General features: G+C 33.3%; 1 protein-coding gene across 1 annotated transcript in view; it reads right to left on the minus strand.

Annotated features, from left to right (window-relative positions):
- MDGA2 (MAM domain containing glycosylphosphatidylinositol anchor 2) overlaps nucleotides 1-19,570 on the minus strand; it is a gene marked incomplete at its 5' end in the record, with an annotated part of 465,609 nt that overhangs the window by 77,211 nt on the left and 368,828 nt on the right. The window contains one exon of the mRNA XM_039218217.1: nucleotides 7,888-8,036. Within this exon, the coding sequence (XP_039074148.1) occupies nucleotides 7,888-8,036 (149 nt within the window). The remainder of the gene's footprint in view (nucleotides 1-7,887; nucleotides 8,037-19,570) is intronic.

Below are 19,570 nucleotides of genomic sequence, written 5' to 3' on the forward strand. Positions count from 1 at the left end.
ATTTTAAGTTTTGATACTTTTTTTTTTTTTTTTTGCTTAAAAGTAGTTGAATGAATGACTGTTTTCCATTGAACTCTACAGTCCTAGTCATTTAAGACCCTGGATATATAATAGATTATATACTATTAGTACAGAATATAATGATATATATAGGTCTTTTGTATAGTTTCTTTGATTGGGAACAAATTCTTGGAATTTATAACAACCACTTATTTATAGACTACAAAAGATACAACTTAGACATGTAAGAAGTATTCTTTCATCCAAAGAAATATATGAGTCTTTTGTTCTCTTCTTAACAAAATACTGATTCAAATGGACAGCCAAGACAGGCTCAGCTCAATTAGATTTTTTATCACTTGACCAAATATCATCTGGAATAATATTAAATCTATCTACATTTATTTTTTCCATTCCTCTATTTAATTACCTTAAATAAAAAAGCAACATTAGTTTGTCAGTATCTGGTATTTTTAAACTTCAGGACTTTTTGAAAAAAAATTTATGTTTACTTATTATTGAGACAGAGAGAAGCAGAGTGCGAGTGGGGGATATGCAGAGAGAGAGACACACACAGAAACTGAAGCAGGCTCCAGGCTCTGAGCTGTCAGCACGAGGCCTGATGTGGGGCTTGAACCCACAAACCTGTGAAATCATGACCTGAGCCTAAGTCTGACACTTAAACAACTGAGCCACCCAGGTGTCCCAAATTCAGGCCTTTTTAAATTTTTAAAATTTGTTTAAACAAATGAATACCACCACCCCCACTTTCAGGCATATATTTACATACTCTTCCCTTAGTTTCCTTGATATAGTAAATTTTCTACTTCTTAGCTATTTCTTTTTCACTGGAATTTCTATCCTCACTGTCTTCATGCAGTACATTTATGTCTCTACATTTTTTATATCTTTAGTTCTCATGTCTAATGCTTTTGATCTGTAGGTTTATATATTCAAGGAGAAATGTTCACTCAAATTCTAGTAGCAGATTCCTGATCAGGCTACTTTATTTGTTTTATGTTTACCATCACTCATATTTAACAAGTTCAACTTAAAAATCTGAGCATTCTTGCAAACTTTGATTCAGTATCTTATTTTTGTGAATAATTTAACAATCTTTCACTATACAAGTCTCTTTGAGGTTGTTCATTTTCCATCTCATTCAGGATCGAGAAAATTCTTATTAATTTTTCTGAGCAGTGTTACTTCACAAAATGAAATCTGTACAAAGGGCCACAGACTCAGAAAAACTCTTCAGGAGATAGCTGAAATTTTCCAAGACAAAGCACCCCTATTTCACAAAGGTTTTCATAGCAAAGGCCCATGGCTTATCCAGGTCTTTCAAATATATTGTATTTATTCCCTCTAATAAACACATTGTGAAGTTAGTATTTAAGGGAAGGAAGGAAGAGTATATGTGCAGGGTCCTTCATTTGGAAGATGGAGATAACCACTTTTTATGAACTGGCTTATGGCTTATTTCTTTTCCAGAGCCAAAGAGACCATTAACAAAATGGTGTCTCTCTTTTTCTATCAACTACTCTCTTCTTCATCTATATATTTGATGATTTCCAGAACATTCACTGAAGACATTGAAGTAAATGGCAGAGAACAATGGTCATTGTACTTTTAAAAACTGTTTCTCAAAAATTAAATCAATATTCAAGTTCTGCCCATTTCAAGATTTTCTTAATTCAATTTTTCTCTTTCCCCTTTCACTACTCTAATGTAAATCTTACTAAACCTTAAATCAAACGTTCCTAATTTTCTTCTCTGCCTCTACTGTAGTATCATTTAACATACTGTAGATGATATGATCAGATTAATCTATAGAACATGTCATTTGATTCCTGACTTAAGACTATAGAGCAAATCCATATTATTAATTCACCACAGATTTCCCTGGGCCAGTATGAAATATCAACCTATGTCAAATGGTTCCTCCAAACACATCTCTCAATGAAATTTGTCCAGCTGGCTTAAGGCAATCATGTATATTCATCTCACTTCTGCTTATCCTACCATTTTACTTCAGCATATGTAGACTGCCAGTACTTCTTTATACAAGTTGCTAAAGTATAAAAAGTCATTCCCTATGATCAACCAATTATACTCCATATTCCTTAAATTTTTCTGCTTCTATCAATACATTAAACTAGGTATTAGCAATATTAATAACCGTAATGATTATATGGTCATTTGTGTGTATAGTACATTTATAAATTAAAAAAAATAATGTTTATTTATTTTTGAGAGAGAGAAACAGAGCATGAGTGGGGGAGGGGAGAGCAGAGAGAGAGAGAGGCAGACATAGAATTTGAAGCAGGCTCCAGGCTCTGAGCTGTCAGCACAGAGCCTGATGTGGGCCTCAAACCCAGGAGCCATGAGATTATGACCTGAGAAGTCAGATGCCCAACTGACTGAGCCACCTAAGGCCCCCTATACATTTATAAATTTTTAACTGCTATGATCTACTATAATATGAAAATTTTAATAAACAATTAGCAATAAATTATGCAATAAAATAACAAAAATGTTTTAAATGGAAGGAAAAATAAACTATAGCTCAGTCATTATAGTCACATGTATAAAGACCAAAATGAAATTTAAAATAAATTCATCTAATAATTATATCAAAAACTATATTCATAATTAGTGATTTCTTAGTTAGCCATTATTAGTGATTACCATTTATGAAAAATGGGTATAAATCTATAAAAAGTAACAAACAAGTCTCTAACTTGGTGATCACATCTCTTGCCCCCAATACCTTGCATCACTCACTGCTTTCATACTTGTTTCAATGGCTTTTTGTAAATAATCCTATTACAGCTTGCTTTAACAAGACACTGGGGGCAATGCTTCTTTTTTGTACTCCTGGTAATCACCATAGGGTTAACTACTCAAAGTTTTATTGACTGAGTGATCAAATGAAGATGATAATTCTAAGCATTTTAATATACCATAACTTAAAAAGACAAGAACAGAGGCAATTTCATTTTATCCAATAAAACATCCTACTTTCCAAGGATGACAGTCAAAAAGCCAAATTCATTGTGCATCTCTACGACAGAGTAAAAAAGGGAACCTGTATAAAACTTTACAACTCTTTATTATTAGAAACTATAGCTGCATGTGTTTCAAATGTGGCCAAATGATGTTTATGTTGGTTATGGTACATTCAGATAACTTAGAAACACTTTTGCTTGTTTCTTAATTCCTTTGATACCAAGGAAAGTAGACATTCAAATAATCTTTTCTCTTTCCTGTTAAGCAGCAAATGAAGCAAATAATTGGAAGGCTAGTAGCTGTCTAAGGAGATTAAACAATTGCTTAGCTGAGCCTAAAAAGTATAAATTAAGGACATTAAGATTTTGAGTAAATTTTTTCCCACACATTAGTTTCTTTAACTTCACATGATATATTTGTTCTAATTCTCTTAAAGCAGTGATTCCAAAATGCCAGTGTTCTCTTTTCTCAAATACACTGCAGCAATCTAAGAAAAGTCTATAAGCCAATACTCAAATTCGAAGGGAATTTTCTTCATATTTAATATAGACTAAATAGTTTAATTGAAATAATCATCCATTTGCCAGAAAGCTATAGGAATGCTGAGTTCAGTTCACCAACTTCATCCAGCTGTGGGTTTAATAACACAGCAGTGATTTTATCAACTGAATTTAATAATAGGTAACAAGGTTTCTAATAGTTTCTGGCTTAAAAACAAAGCCAGGCTCTCGAGAATTGAATTTGCCATTAATTTTAAAAATCAAATTTTACAGACTTCATCTAATACAGAAATGTAGTGCATAATTAAAGCTACATTTGATTTAAAAGGGGAGGTGCTCTGCATTAGAAAACCTACATAGTTTGTGGGTAGAAGAAATTATTTAGATATATATGCTCAAAATAAAAATACTGGCTAAAGAAATAAGTCTTTAAAAACTGGAAATAACGTGACATAAATTATTAATAATCCCTTGAGGAAAAGTTGGTCTCATAATCAAAGGCATAAATATTAATTATTAGGGAAGAAAATCCATTTTTAAACCATTTTTAATCCGTTTATAAAATCCATTTTGCTGGGGTTACATTCCTAATAATATTGTTTGTTTGTTTGTTTTTTTAAATATTTTTATTTATTTCTAGGAGAGAGAGAGAGAGACAGCGTGAGCAGGGGAGGGTCAGAGAGAGAGGGAGTCACAGACTCTGAAACAGGTTCCAGGCTCCGAACTGGCAGTCAGCACAGAGCCCGATGCGGGGCTCAAACCTAAGAACCACGAGATCATGACGTAAGCGAAAGTCGGACGCTTAACCGACTAAGCCACCCAGGCGCCCCCTAATAATATTGTTTATTTCAATATCATCCAGGTTATATTGATTATATTAAAAGCTCTTGATTCAAGACTGTGATAGCTTGGTGAATGAAAAAGGCCATTTTTATGTAATATAAAATCTTCATTACAGTGATCATCAGATCAGAAATCAACTGATTACTGTAAAAAATGCTGATATCCATGTCTTTAAAGATGTTAATACCTACTGTACTCACCTAGGAAAGCAGCAATCTAAATTTTCTAAGATCATATAGAAAAATGACCGTATTTTAAATTAATACCTTTGTTTCCTTTTATTAATCAGGGATATTCCTAAAAGAGCTCTATCACTTTCATTGTATCTAGAATGCTTTTTCCCTACCATCCTAAGCATTGATATATGAGATCTTCAAAAGAAATATTGTCTTTTGAAGCTATTTTGTATATAAAGATTTTTCATGTAAGGGTTAGGTGTAAAGGACATGGTAGTGGGGAAAAGATAAGGGGTTAGTCTACTCTTTCTGTTCTACAAACCTTATTTTCCTATTCATGTTGACAGAACAGTATGTGGTCATTACTCTTTATTGAGACTTCACCCAAAATATAAAAAAGTTCCTTTCTCTCCTGTGGCAAGATATAGTGTGAGTAAAATTACAATTAAAATAGAGCACTGTAAAAAAGCACCCTAAGATAAAATTATACTTACTTCAGAATATAAAAGAAATTCCTAATAATAAAGAAGCCCAGAGAGAATGTTTGGCAAGGAAAGAGTTAGCCTCAAAATTGTGTAAGAGACAGGAACTGTTTTCCAGACCCTGGCTCATAACACCAAAAATACATTTTCCTCTAGTGATGGCATGAATCTCACAAACTTGGAAAGAATAGTATTAGCAGCAGACTTACTGATCTGATCAAGAAGTCTTTAAGCTAAAGCTCAAGGTGGAAGAGGAAAACTTGAATCAGTAAAATGGATATTATGGAAGACAACAAGTTTGAAATGAAAATAAGACAAAAGGACAAAAATGTCTAGAAACTACTTCTTGAAAGGCATGGCCTGGAATAATACTTACTCCTAGGATATACAGTATACCGAATATAACTAAAATAAAAATTGTAGACACGTTATGGTCATAAATTGCACTTTTTAAAAACTCCTTACACAACTCTGGTGGCTGATGTGAGAACTGCAACAAATGTTTATGTACGGAGTGCCCTGAACAAGGGAACCTGGCCTGCGGGGCAAGTGCAGGATACATTCCATTGCACATCCAATCGCCTGAACGGTATCATTATCTTCAATTTACCAGGTAGGAGTCTAGGCATAGGTATGTTCAGAAACCTGCTCAAGGTTATACAGTAAAAAAATGATGAGGCTAGATTGGCTAGAATTGGAAGCCAGATATTCCTGGAAGGCATAATTAAAAAAATACATAGGAAATTTATACACACATATATGATTTATTCTAAAGTAGCAGAATAGGGGAAATTGTCTAATTTATTCACAAGGAACAACACAATGACTGAGAAATGTGTATCAGTGCATATCAGGAAGTTAGATACTAGTTTTATGATCCAGAAATGTAAAAATAAAGATTTATAGGAGATGCTAATGTAGGAGAGGAAAATCTGAAGAGAAACTGCCATTGAAAAATAGTGTAGCGATCACAGTGAAACATAATAGAGAAGGTAGTTTATTAATAATGAGTATAAGATGTAGACAAGAAGGAAGGACTTCAATTAGCTGGATCCCTCTTAGAAGGAAGTCTCATTCTGCTAACATCAATTTTGGAGGAACAGCTCTAATGGTAACTGCTTTTCTGTTAAATATGACTTAGAGACAAGGGAGCTGCATACACAGTGGAGACAGTGGGAATAGAGGTTCTCAGGGACAGGGGAGTAAAGGAAGGTAATGATGAGCAGAGTTGGGTAAGTTCTGCGGACCCAAAACAGGCAGCCCTTCAGTTTACAGGGAGCAATGGGCCATTACCCAGCTACTGTAAGCAAATATAATTGAAGAAGAAAGTAAGAAACTAATGAAATTCTGACTTTATCATTGCAAATAAAAATATAATCAGGAATAGGGAAAAGACATCTAAAGAAAATAATAAATTTAGAGTAGCAAGTTGGTCCTCAGTTCTTAGATATCTCAAAATACAGATAATGAAAGATGAATGTGAATGACCAAATCAGGTGGTAAGGACATAAAAAAAGAGTTGATATGTCTAATGTCAAGAATGCTCTAAGATGCTTTAAAAATGAAAGATCTAAAAATGTTAGCTTAAGAAAAAGAAAAAGAAGATAAATCCACCAGCTGAGAGAAAAAGAAATGCTAATATTTCTTATTTATATTTTCTTTATTAGGGAAAATTATCATCAAATTAGAATGAGTAGAACAAACAATTTTGATACAGGTTTGAAATTTACCCAGATATCCTTAGGGACTGAAGTAAAAGGAGAATAATAAAGTTTCGCCATCATCCTCTGCTGTCTGCTCTATCAGTGACCTGTGGATACTTAGACAAGAAAGTGGCGATTTTAAAATGCCAGGATGCATTCACTAGAAAAAAGATTCTTTTTTTAGATTAAATTAGACATTAAAGACGTGAATATTCAACCCACAATGTATCTTAATTTGAATGATGCATCTTATAGTCTTCTATTATAACTTTGTGAACAAGGCAGAAAAACAGTGGTTTTAGGATAATACAACTGAGGGGATTACTGATGGCTGATCAATCTTCTCCAGGCAAACTTTGTCCTTTCTATTGTGGAACTCAAAATGCTATCCGTTATTTCATCAAGGAAGTGGAAAACAACACTTTACAAGTCTGTGGATAATGCAAAGTTGTGAGGGTAAGTTAATAGATTATATAGGAATCAAATAACTCTTCAAAAATGTTTTGTTATGTTGAAACAGTTACCCCAGATAATAAGGTATGTAACAGGAATCAATGCAAAGGCCCACATTTAAATTTCAAAAATGTCATTACACAAACAAAGGATAATTGGGTTTAAGGATGGTTCACTTGAAAAGATATATTTTCACATAACCCCAAATCTTCAGTTACTTTGGGAAAAAATCATATTTGATTGTTTCTGCTTATTTTACTAAAATATTTCTATTCTTCCGATATATTAAATTCACTCTTAAGACATCCTCCCTATATACTTTGAATCCTTTAGAGTAAAAATAAGTAAGACTAACTCTTTAGCAAATAAGACAAAGAATTATGCAGTGTAGGAAAGTGTAAGCACATCTTAAATAAGCTTCTTTTATAGCAGTAACAGAATGTAATTACTATAGCATATCTAGTGATGAAGGATTTCATCAGAAGGCTCAAAAGGATGTCACTTTAGAATGTATGCTGTCACAGTAGAAAATGCAAAAGTTAACTCCAAACATTCATATATAATTTCAAACAATTCTCTATAAAGCTCAATTATCTTTCATATGGAAAAAGAGATTCTGGAATTTATGCAAAATGATTAAAAATTTGTAGCAACAAATCATATTAACAAGATCTTCACAGAGAACCACAAAGAGAAAAAAAGACACCGAAAAATTTCTCACCTGCCTAATACCCAACCGGTATGCAACAATCCGATCTACTGCATCAGGATTCATCTGTGTCCACTGTAGACTGTAAGAATAAACACGGTGTCTGTTCTGCCACACAGGATTGTAGGTATCGTAATAGAACTCCGGAGCATAGGCCTTTCCTAAAAATAGAAAGAGTGGGTTTCTCTTAAATTTGAATTTGAATGATGACATATTAAACATGCTTATTCTTTTTGGGCCTTTTTCCACATTCTACCATGTGTCCCATGAGTACTACTTCTACTTGAAAAGTCATATCATTAAAATCTAATCAACTTGCTGGAGAATTTTGAGCAGAGATACAGGAAGATTTCTTGGTTGGTTGGTTAGATGGAGAGTGTGAGAGAAAGAGAAGAATCAAGGACGACTACAAGTTTTTGGTCTAAGAAAGAATGGAGTTGCTGTCAACTGGGATGAAAACCGACGGGAGGATCAAATTTGGGAGAACTTCAGTTAGTTATTTTTGAACAGTTTAAATGATCTAGATGGACTCATCAAGTGGGATATATTAGTCTCAAATTCAGGAAGGGGTGAGGATTAGAGCTATACTCTTGCTAACCATAAGCATATAGATTTTAAATTGAAAGCCATGAGATGGATGAGGTCACCAAGGGGCTATGAGTAGATAGAGAAGAAGACTAAGGGCTGACCCTGGGGCAATCCAGCATTAAGAGAGATGAGAGATAACAGCCTTGACAAAGCCTGAGAAGGAATAAACCAGTCAATGGGAAGAAAATAAAAATTGTGGCATCCAAGAAGTCAAAAGTAGTATATCATCAAGTGAAAGACCAATTCTGTCAAAAAAAATCAGTAAGAATGAAACTTTGTGTTTATATTGTATTTGGTCAATAAATTTGAAATTGCCCAAACAACACAGTGATGTGAGAACTTGTGCCAATAGCAAAGAGGTTTTTATTAGATTTTAAGAATATGTGAAGTGCATATAGTATATATAACATATATATACCATCTCAGGTTTTTTTTTTTCCAATTACCAAGTTGAAAAATGCAAAGGCCACTTGGAATTATAGATCCAATTTCTATAATATTCTGAAATATAGATTTCTTACTTTCCATTTTTTATCTATAATGTATTTATTTATGAAATGAACAGTATCAAAGGAGAGCCTATTAAATGCCATGTAGTATACCAGGCATTGGGGATAAAATAAATGAAGTATGGCCTCTGTCCCCATAAGAAATGCTAACATTTTCTTAGACTTTTCAAACAGCTTTGCAATTCTTACTGAATGATGAGTTAATAAGTTGTACATTTATCATCCCTCATTCAACATCTTTTCTGTTTTTTACTTTTATAAAAATTAAACATTAAATGTCCTCTTGGGTTCTTCCTCCTGTTTTTTGTTTGTGGAAACTTCGGTTACCTCGTTTTTCATATTTCTTCATCACTACTCATCTAATAGTTGCAGAAGAGCTGGCCTATGAAAAATTTCTTTTGTTTTAATGTTTATTTATTTTTCAGAGAGAAAGACAGAGTGTGGGCAGAGGAGGGGCATTGCAAGAGGGAGACAAAGAATCTAAAGCAGGCTCCAGGCTCTGAGCTGTGAGCAACCGACTCTGATGCGGGGCTCAAACTCACAGACTGCGAGATCATAACCTGAGTTGAAGTCAGACGCTTAACTGACTGATCCACCCAGGGTTCTCGGCCCATAAAAATTTCTAACAGATAGGTAAAGGATGGATTTTGCCCATTAAGCACAGATGTGATAGTCTCTATTACCCCAGAGAGGTTCACTGGGAAAACTACTATCAGATGAAGTGAATTAGATTTGTGATAAGTTTGTTAGCTAGATTAAATACATGGAATCAAATATCTGAATTTTAGTAACATTTGGAAGCTTCCCACATTAACATTGTGTGACTGAAAAAAAATTCCATGAATATTCATTCAGTAGAATTGGAAATGGATTAAAAGGAGGTCTCCTGCATAGAAGCAGATCTCTAGAACAGAGCCATCACATTCATTTTAGTGCTTCTTTTATCTTTTTATGGTATTTTTATCTATTACTAAGTGATAGCACAAATCTATTGTTCACAACACTTAAGAACAAAATCTAGGTGAGAGGAAAAGAACACTCTGAAAGAAGAAATCAATACCCAAAATGTCTTTGCCAACTTGCATTTGAGACCAAATTTCTCAAAACGTTATCAAGGATGTGCAGTTAGTAGTAGCTTACGTAAAGAGCTAGGGATTTTGATTAAAAATAAGCATCCAAAATGTATAAATGAAGCAATGAGCTGCTTAATTAAGTAATAGGAACTGGAGTGTTTTCATTACGGGCTAGTGTCTGAATGAATTAAGGAAGTAAGGGTCTCAGTAGGTTTTATTTCGGGGGAGGGTATGCTTTTGTTTTTTAACCAAGAGGAAAATGCAGGGGTATTACATTTAGTACTAAGCATCACTGTTTATAAAATGAATGACACATTCAAATGGGATGAGTACAGAGTAGAGCCACAACCTGTGGCTCTTCAGCATAGAAAAGAACAAAAAAAAAGTCTCAAAACTAGACAAATGCAGTTTTCTAAGAGTTGAAATTCATTAGAGAGAAAGAAGAACAGACAAATCTTAACAGATCTATGAAATAAGATAAATACCAGTGGGTGGCTATTAGAAGGAAACACATTTTGATGTAGCAATGTTCTACCAATCTTTTCAGAATATGGAATGATCTACTTCAGGAGCCTATGATTTTCTCTTTGTTAGAGGTATTTAATCAATACCTACTAGTCATTTAGCAGGGCTGAAATGGGTGAATCTCCACAAGGCGGCCCTCAAAGTACCAAGGAGTCACAGATCTCGCAGGTGCTATGAAACATCTGCCTACTGTTTATTGTATTACTTTAATTGTAGATAGCATACTAGTTTACAGTTTCCATTGCATGTTTCTATTACCCGTAATCAAATCCTATTTTTTGTTGAGTGCCAGGAGGGTAACTGACTGCCTGTCATAAATGCAAATTGTCATAATTCTAGAACTCATTGTTTATCTAAATAAATACTTCTAAGGTTATTGAAGCAGTCTGACTTTGAAATTTAAAAAAATCCTCATGACTCTATGAGTAATATGAATTCACCAAGATCTATTTTCAAGGTCATCTAACACTCCAAATAGATCCAAATTTCAGTGTAAAATTCCATCATCATCATTATATTTAATTGCAGACTATTATGAAGGCTTTCCAGCATATTTTAAAAAATATTTTATTTGCATTGATATATCTGTATTACTGTGAGTAACATAATATGCAGTAATCTTTCATGGACAATCAGATTAGGAAACAATTTAGAGATGATCTGTTCAGGGGCACCTGGGTGGCTCAGTTGGTTAAGCGTCCAACTTTGGCTCAGGTCAGATCTCATGGTTCGTGGGTTTGAGCCCCACATCAGGCTCTGTGTTGACAGCTCAGAGCCTGGAGCCTGTTTCAGATTCTGTGTCTCCCTCTCTGTTTGCCTCTCTCCCACTCATGCTCTGTCTCTCTCTGTCTCAAAAATAAATAAGGTATAAAATTTTTTTAAATTTAGAGATGATGTGTTCCAATACCTCATATGACAATAAAGAAATATAGGAACAAAGTGGAAATGGTGATGATGTATGAAAGCTGATATAAATAAATAATCAAATTAAACAGGCTCCATTACAAATTTTGACTTTGATTCATAAAATTTAAAAAAAAATTGGGAAAGTTTTATTTTAGTTGGAAGTTTTATTTTTTTTAAGCTTTTTTTTTTTAATGTTAGTTGAACTGGACAACCTTAGAATTAAAGATGAAAAAGGTTTTCGGGGTGCCTGGGTGGCTTAGTCAGTTAAGTGTTTGACCTCAGCTCAGGTCAATGATCTTACAGTTCATGAAATTGAGCTCTGCATCGGGCTCTGTGCTGACAGCTCGGAGTCTGGAGCCTGCTTCGGATTCTGTGTCTCCCTCTCTCTCTCACTACCCCTCCCTCGCTCACACTCTGACCTTCTCTCCCTCAAAAATATATGAAGATTAAAAAAAAAGATGAAAAAGTTTTAGATGGTGTATAAGTAATATCGATTATTAATAAATAATTACTGATAAGGAATCTTGACTAGTTATAGTTAAATATAGATATTATTGCTTATGTTTCAGAACATACTCTGTACTAAATCTCTTTGTATAAACTTTAATGAAGAAACATGCTTTCTGATTTCATTTAATAAGTAATTTTTAAAATTAACAAACACATTTCTTCTCTGATTTCAGAACCAATCATATTTAATATTTATATAGTCACTTTTAAAGAAGCTCTACATAATACTAAGGAAATACTCTTAGGCTCTGACAACCAAACATGACATCTGCTGGTTGAACATGGAAAGAATTCGTAACATAGTTTTTTTTCTTTTTTATCCTCTGGGCATTTTTTTCTCCTTCTAGTAAGCATGCCAAAAAAATTTTCTTTCCCTTTTATATTCTAGTTTTATTTTTATGCAATGCTGTCCCAGTTTAAAATTTTAGACTAAATGACCTAGTTCATTATCTAAACTAGCAGATAATTTTTAGATATATTATGTACATGGAGCTCAGATTTTAAAATATTCTTAAAATATACATAGATAAAATGTTTAATTGTTCAAAATTTTAAATAGAATTTATATAAAATTCATTTACTGTATATGGTAAATAACTTGAAAAGTGATTAAATTGATATTTCAAAATATGATTTTATGCATCAGCTCAAAGTTCAAGATCTAACAATAAGCTATAACATGTCACTTTCGTAGTCAAAGAATGTTAGATTAAAGTATAACAAAATTCTTTCTTAGATGCTTCTCTAACTTGCAAGCAAGAAGGAATTATTTCTTGAGGGTCAAAAAACACAGAATTAAAAACCAGATACTGAATAAGAGTTTAGGGAGGAAAAGAGTTTTGTTGGTCATTGTACCCCTGGGAGCTGGTATTTTAGACCCAGAGACAAAGTTAATGGGCCAGTGTAAGATGAGAAGCTAGAAATGAGGCCATATCATATGATCAATATCAGTAAAAACAGTTCTCTCAGACATAGGGTATACTAGAAAAAAGTTTCCCCTCGCCAGCATAGGAAGATGACAAAAATATTTCTATTAACAAAAAATCATCCTTGGCTAGTGATACCACTGGAATACTTGAGTAAATCCAATACCAAGTTATTTTTGAAAGACATACTCTCAATTTAGACTACAGAGAACTTGTCTTAATTAAACCTCAATGGATATGAATTCTGAATACATTACTAACATGCAAGAAAATGTTCAACTATGAATGACTAAGAAAGCCAATAAACAGTTGAATTAGTCTATAGATAAACAGAAATACAAAAGAGAATTTATAAATAAGTATGCCCAAGACCATTGAAGAAATACAATAGAGAGTGATAAACAAATACTATGAGACCTTCTATGAAAGAATAATTAATACTCTCCACTGGGAACAAAGGTAGACTTCACAGGGGACATATTTTACAGATTTGGACAGACAGGGGTTGCTTATGACGGGATGAAGAGAAGAAATAAAGCAGGGTCTTTGGTGGAGAAAAATGACTACATTATAGATAATTGTTTAGAACTACCACTGGTAGTTCTGGTATAACTAGCATGCAATGCCCATCTTTCCCACAAATCTGTACTTTTTATGAATAGGGACGGTCTCATCAGCTGTCCTATAACAGCTGACACACTACTGTACTTGAATAAGACAGGAAGAATAGATCAGTGCTAACTTATGAAGTGCCTTGCTTAATATCAGATGTTTGATAGTTACCAGATAGCCCAATTATTCTCTAATTATTTTAATCACTACTCACTTAAATAGGAGAAAAGATTTTATAGTATATCTACTAATTTTCACTTCCCAGAGTGTAAGAACTCAGTGAAATCGACAAATTGAATGAGACTAAGTTAATATTAAAAATGATAATAATCAATGAATTTCAGAAAAACACTTGCAAAGTATAAATAATAATAAATTAAAATGTTTCAAATGCTTATTTTTTCTCACAAGAAAAGTAGCTACAGAAATCCATGGGAAACTTAAATATTGATGATGCTCTCTGATTTAAGCAAATAAACAAAAAAGACTTCTAAATATCAGAAGAATCACAGCTCTGTACCTGTATGCATTTTCAGTAGAAGCTAACACACACAGTCAAGTCACACTGTGTTCAGACTCAGAGGCCCGCTAAAGCTGAGGCCAGCTTATTAGACAGAGAGCAAAAATCTACATAGCTCTGTCACTCCTCCACAGGACAGAATGAAGAACATGCAACTGTTGGAACTATAAATGCTTTCTCTTCAAATTAGTGAATCTCAAGCCATATTAAACAGAAAAGAGATGCTTCTATAGAAATGGAGGTTTTTTTCTAGAGTTCCTGTGTGGCTCAGTCAGTTAAATGTCCAATTCTTGGTTTCAATTCACGTTATGATATCACGGTTGTGAGATCAAGCCCTGTGTCGAGCTCCGTGCTGACAGTGTGGAATCTTCTTGGGATTTTCTCCCTCCCTCTTTCTCTGCCCCTTATGCGCATTCTCTCTCTCTCTCTCTCTCTCAAAATAAGTAAACTTAAAAACGAAATGGAGATTTTTCTAAGTTTTAAATCAGGGATAGGATATAAATCTACTTTAGAGTTTTTAACTATAACTGGTAGGAAATAAGAGAGTGGAGTAGATAAGTAAAAAGCCTTGGGCTTTTTCAATGTATAAACACTAAATTTTCAATGTATAGACACTGACTGGACACTAGAGTCTACAAGTGAGATGGACAATGACTGTATGCATCTCATCCTGGAAGAAGAGTGAAGAGATACATTACCTCCTGGTATCCTATCCTTCTGAAAGCTTATTGTTTCGATTCAAAATGATGTAAAAGTATCTTGAAAGTGGAGGCGAAAGAAAGAGGACTAAAAAAGTTTAATTCTATGAAGTCAAAGGGAAAAAGTTTTAAAAGAATCAATATACTCATTTGTGTTACCTATATTTGGTAGTTACTCTGATATTTAATATTAGGCCTTATCTCATGAAAAGGAAGTAATAAAGCAATTACTACTGAATTTCATTAGAAACATGAAGAATGAAAAAATGGCAACTATCTAATACTTACAAAAGAAACTCGTGTCTGATAAAAAAAATTTATCTTAGAATTAAAGTGAATGTCACAGATGCAATAAACTGAATGCAAAGAGTTTTTTTCAACAGTGATAACTTGTCAATATGTGTTCAGGAAACAAAAGCATAACTAAATTATACAGCTGTGAAGTCAATGACAACACCTCTCAGTCAATGATTTTTTAGAGTATGTAAAAAAAAATCTAAGACATGTAACAATTTATAATCCAACCAAATCATTAAAGTGAAATGGCTTTGTACTTGAGACAGTATGCTTATCCATACTTTGTCTTACTGTTTAGAGAGAGCCAATATGTTTTCAAATGACCAGTCATTGTTATGACATTTTTTTCAATATTAATATTATTTTTTAGACTCAAATTAATGAGTATGTTTTTAAATTGAAGCACAGCTGACATGTAATATTACATTAGTTTCAGGTATACAGTGCAGTGATTCCACACATCTATACATTACACTGTTCTCACCACAGGTGTAGCTACCGTCTGTCACCATACAAACTCATTACACTACCATGAACTATAATCCTATGCTGTACTTTTTATCCTTGCAATGTATCCATTCCATAACAAGAAGCCTGTATCCCACATTCCCAACTGCTTATTTTGCTCACTCCCCTCCCCACCTTCCCTCTGTGAATCAACAGTTCTCTGTATTTGTGGGTTGGATTCAATTATTTTTTAGCTTATTTGTTCATCTGTTTTGTTTTTTAGATTCTACATATAAGTGAGATCGTATTTGTCTCTTTGACTTATTTCAAATTTAAATAAACAAAAATTGATGGCATAAGGAAATCATCTGTGATAGATCATCAAAGAATATTACTAATAGAACAAAAAACTGACAGAGATCAATAGGGAATAATGTGTGTGAACATTACCTAGAAGTTGACAAATATCAATTATTAAGCATTAACTTTTCTTGCTTGATCCACATATGTGTGAAGTTGATTAGGATTATTAGCATAATCTTAAAAGATGCACTTGGAGAAAATGCCATACAGCAGGATTCTCATGATATGCTCACAAAATGGCTTCGTACAATCCATATCTTTTATCAAAATGTGTTAGCAGAAAGTACAAAAGTTAAGTAATTAAAATTATGGAGATTTCAATGTCCTTTTCTTAGTTAACAAAAAGTCAATGAAAGAAAATACTTAGACTTATGTGCACACTTTTAGTCCTTTTATAGTTTGCTTCAGTAGTGTAAGTTCACTTGAATACAATACCCTACCAATTCAATTTTCTTCCACAGATATTTAGAGGAAGTATGTTTACAGAAATACCTACTTGGGAAATTATTTAACTTTAATGAGTTCAAAGTGTCTAAATTAAAATATTTTCACTTCAATATTTGAAATGCAGAATGAACCCAAGACCCAATTTTATAAATTCTCCTAAAAGTCATCTTTCAATATTGATAATTTAGCTTTTTTACTTAATCTCTTGGAAGGCAGAGGACATTAAACTGATGGCCCAAGAAAATGGCCTCTAGGCCTATTTCCTAAAATAAAAAATGATGATCATATGCAAAACTATAATTTACCAAAAATCCTGTGATTATTAGGAAAGAAATGACTTTTACTGAAATAGGCAACCAGGGAGGGTTTTAGAAGTAATAAGGTTTAGTAATTACTTCTTGGCAAAAAAGGGTCTGTTTTACTAAACCACTAAATGCTCAAGCCACGCATATCCACATTAGTTGGAAGCTAACGTGATATGTTTTCCATTATAAAAATTCTCCCCCAATTTAGGACACTTCTCAGAGGAGCTCATAATTTCATTTGAGCAAGGATCTGCCATATAAAGTCACAATTCTTTATTAATGCAATAAAATTAATAAAGATGGTATAATCAGCAAATATCACTAATAATAGATCCATTTAGTTACTGCTAAGGACTCTTCCACTTAAGCTTTACGGTTTTCAAAACTTTACTGATTTTATGAAGATAACTGGGTTAAAAAGCTCTCTCTGCAGATTCAACTGCATTTGCATATACAGTTTATTCTCTTTATATTTGACAGAATCTATGTAAATACCTATCATATCACTGGGAAAATAGTATTAAATACATATTAATCTCTTGCTGTATCCCCTCCCATAAAAAAAAAAAAAAGTAAAAAAGAAAGTAAACTAAAATTCTCTAGGAAGAGCTCCATACTTGGTTTCAATGTTATGGTTTAGAAGCACAGGTAATTGAAGCAATTTTAGTAAGTTTTTAAAAAAATATATTTATTTTGAGAGAGAGCGAGAGCAAGAGAGGGAGAGGGGCAGATACACAGGGAGAGAGAAAGAATCCCAAGCAGGTTCTGCACTCTCATTTCAGTCTGACATGGGGCTTGAACTCACAGTCTCAGAGAGGATGATGTGAACCAAAATCAAGTGTCGGAGGCTTAAGCAACTGAGTCACCCAGGTGCCCCTGAAGCTCCTGAAGTTTTAATACTAAACTGGACAGATTTAAATTAATGCCTATTTATTTTCTTTACACTTTAATAAAGCAATACTTCAACACAATAGAGTCACCTCTGACCTATAAAACAAAATATTCATACAAAGTGGTTATCAGCTGGCACATCAAAAACATTGTCTTGGATAATACAAAATAAAAACAGGCACTTACTAGATAACAAACACTTCAACTTAAATGAAGTTGAAATAACCCCCTAACTCTAAAACTCTGTATGTGCTGTGCCAGAAATCATGCATTTCTGAATATTAACAATTTGATTTTTTTTTTTTCAAAATTGGTGTAGATTAGGATCTGGTTCAAGAATGTTTAAAGATGAAACAGTTTGGATTTGATGAAAGAGTTAGCTTTCACATTTGGCATGTAAATAGGAAACTGCTAAGGATTTAAAGAAAGTTTTGAAGTGAAACGTATAAATCCACTGATATTTCATAAGGAAATATCCAAGTAAATGTTATGTGCATAAAAATCACATGCTCAAAAGAAAAATAATGTGGGTAGGGCCTCCTGAAGTAAAGATGACTGATTATTGGTAGAGGAGAAACATGCATGAAGAGAAAAGGGAAAAGGACTCTGTACTTCATTCACCCCCTTTATATGCCCTAGAGCTTGCCCAAAGCCTTTGCCTGCCACTACCCTGTTCAGTATTTGAGTCACATGTGAAAATCATACATCTGGGGCTGGCATTTTTAACGTTATTCTGTTACCTACCACTCCAACTATGGACTCACAGAGTAAGAAAATCTTAACGGATAAAAGTTGTATCTCAAATTTATATAGGAATTTACAGTTTACAAAGTACTTTTGCAAATATTAACTTATTTTACTCTTCACAGAGGTTGAGAAGAGCAAATATGTAAAGGGATATTACTTGGCCTGAGCTGCGAATCTTGAAAGTTACTAAGAACATCATAATTGCTAAACTAATGCAGACTACTTTCCTTGCCTGGATTGCAGATCATCCTTCAAAAAGATCCAAATGAACATTTTGTGAGAAGGCAAGGTTACACTATTCACCTAACGATTCAAAGAAAGTTGACCATCAAACAGAAGATCTGATCCCCCTCTTCCTCAACGTATATTATTTCAAGAATGGTAGGATAAAATGAAATTATTAGGAATCTTCCTTTCTAGAAACATTGCAGGAAATACTTGCAAGGCAGAAAGAATACAAAACTATTTTGCTTCATTTTATATTAAAACATATTTCATTAATAGAAGCTTCCAAAACTTTTCTTTTGCTTTTTCTGGAAACCCCTCAAAAGCCTTCTCACATGTAATCCAAAAGCCAATCACTTCAGGTTTTCCTGTCCTGTCTTTCTTATTCCAACTTACATCAAAGGAACGGTCAGTTCCCTTAAGGTTGTGTACAGTTTGGGGGAATTTTATCTGAATCCAAATTATATAACTGAAATTGTGTGTAAAAAGAATCTTAATGTACAAAATTTGCAAGGTATGTGCAAAAGGGAAAAAAACCCTACAAGGGGTGTAATATTAGAGATTTAATTTATTTTTGTTCAGTCTTGTAATTTCTGACACTGAAGGATTTTGTTTTCATATACTACAAATACGTCTGGATAAACACTTTCCACTGGGGTCTTCTTTTTCATAACTTTGTAAACCTGCTTCTAATGTTCTTCTTCCTGGTCACAGAAAATATTCTAATTTGGCTTCTAAAGCATTAGAAGAAAGTTTAATATAAGGGATAAAACAGTTCTTTCTAGGCCTAAGGAAGAATTGATGCTTGATCTCTCCTAGTCAAGAATAACTTTTAAAGGCACTTTTGGTGTTATTTTGCTATTTGTCAAGCACCATGCTAATCAACTTGCATGTATTATTTTTTTAATATGTGCAATCCCCTGAAGGATGAGAATATTCTTATCATTTTCTTTTTACAAAAGATTAAAGATTAGCAATGTTAAACAGCTTGCTCTATAGTAAGTAACCGTCCAGTAAGAAAGCTACATTCTGAACCCACACTGTCTAAAACACTTTTTTGTTCTAACATCAAACATCTTTAGAAATGGTGGCTCACTACCAAGTAT

Source organism: Hyaena hyaena, unplaced genomic scaffold (assembly GCF_003009895.1).
Source record: "Hyaena hyaena isolate Hyena2069 unplaced genomic scaffold, ASM300989v1 scaffold_743, whole genome shotgun sequence".
Classification (NCBI taxonomy): domain Eukaryota; kingdom Metazoa; phylum Chordata; class Mammalia; order Carnivora; family Hyaenidae; genus Hyaena; species Hyaena hyaena.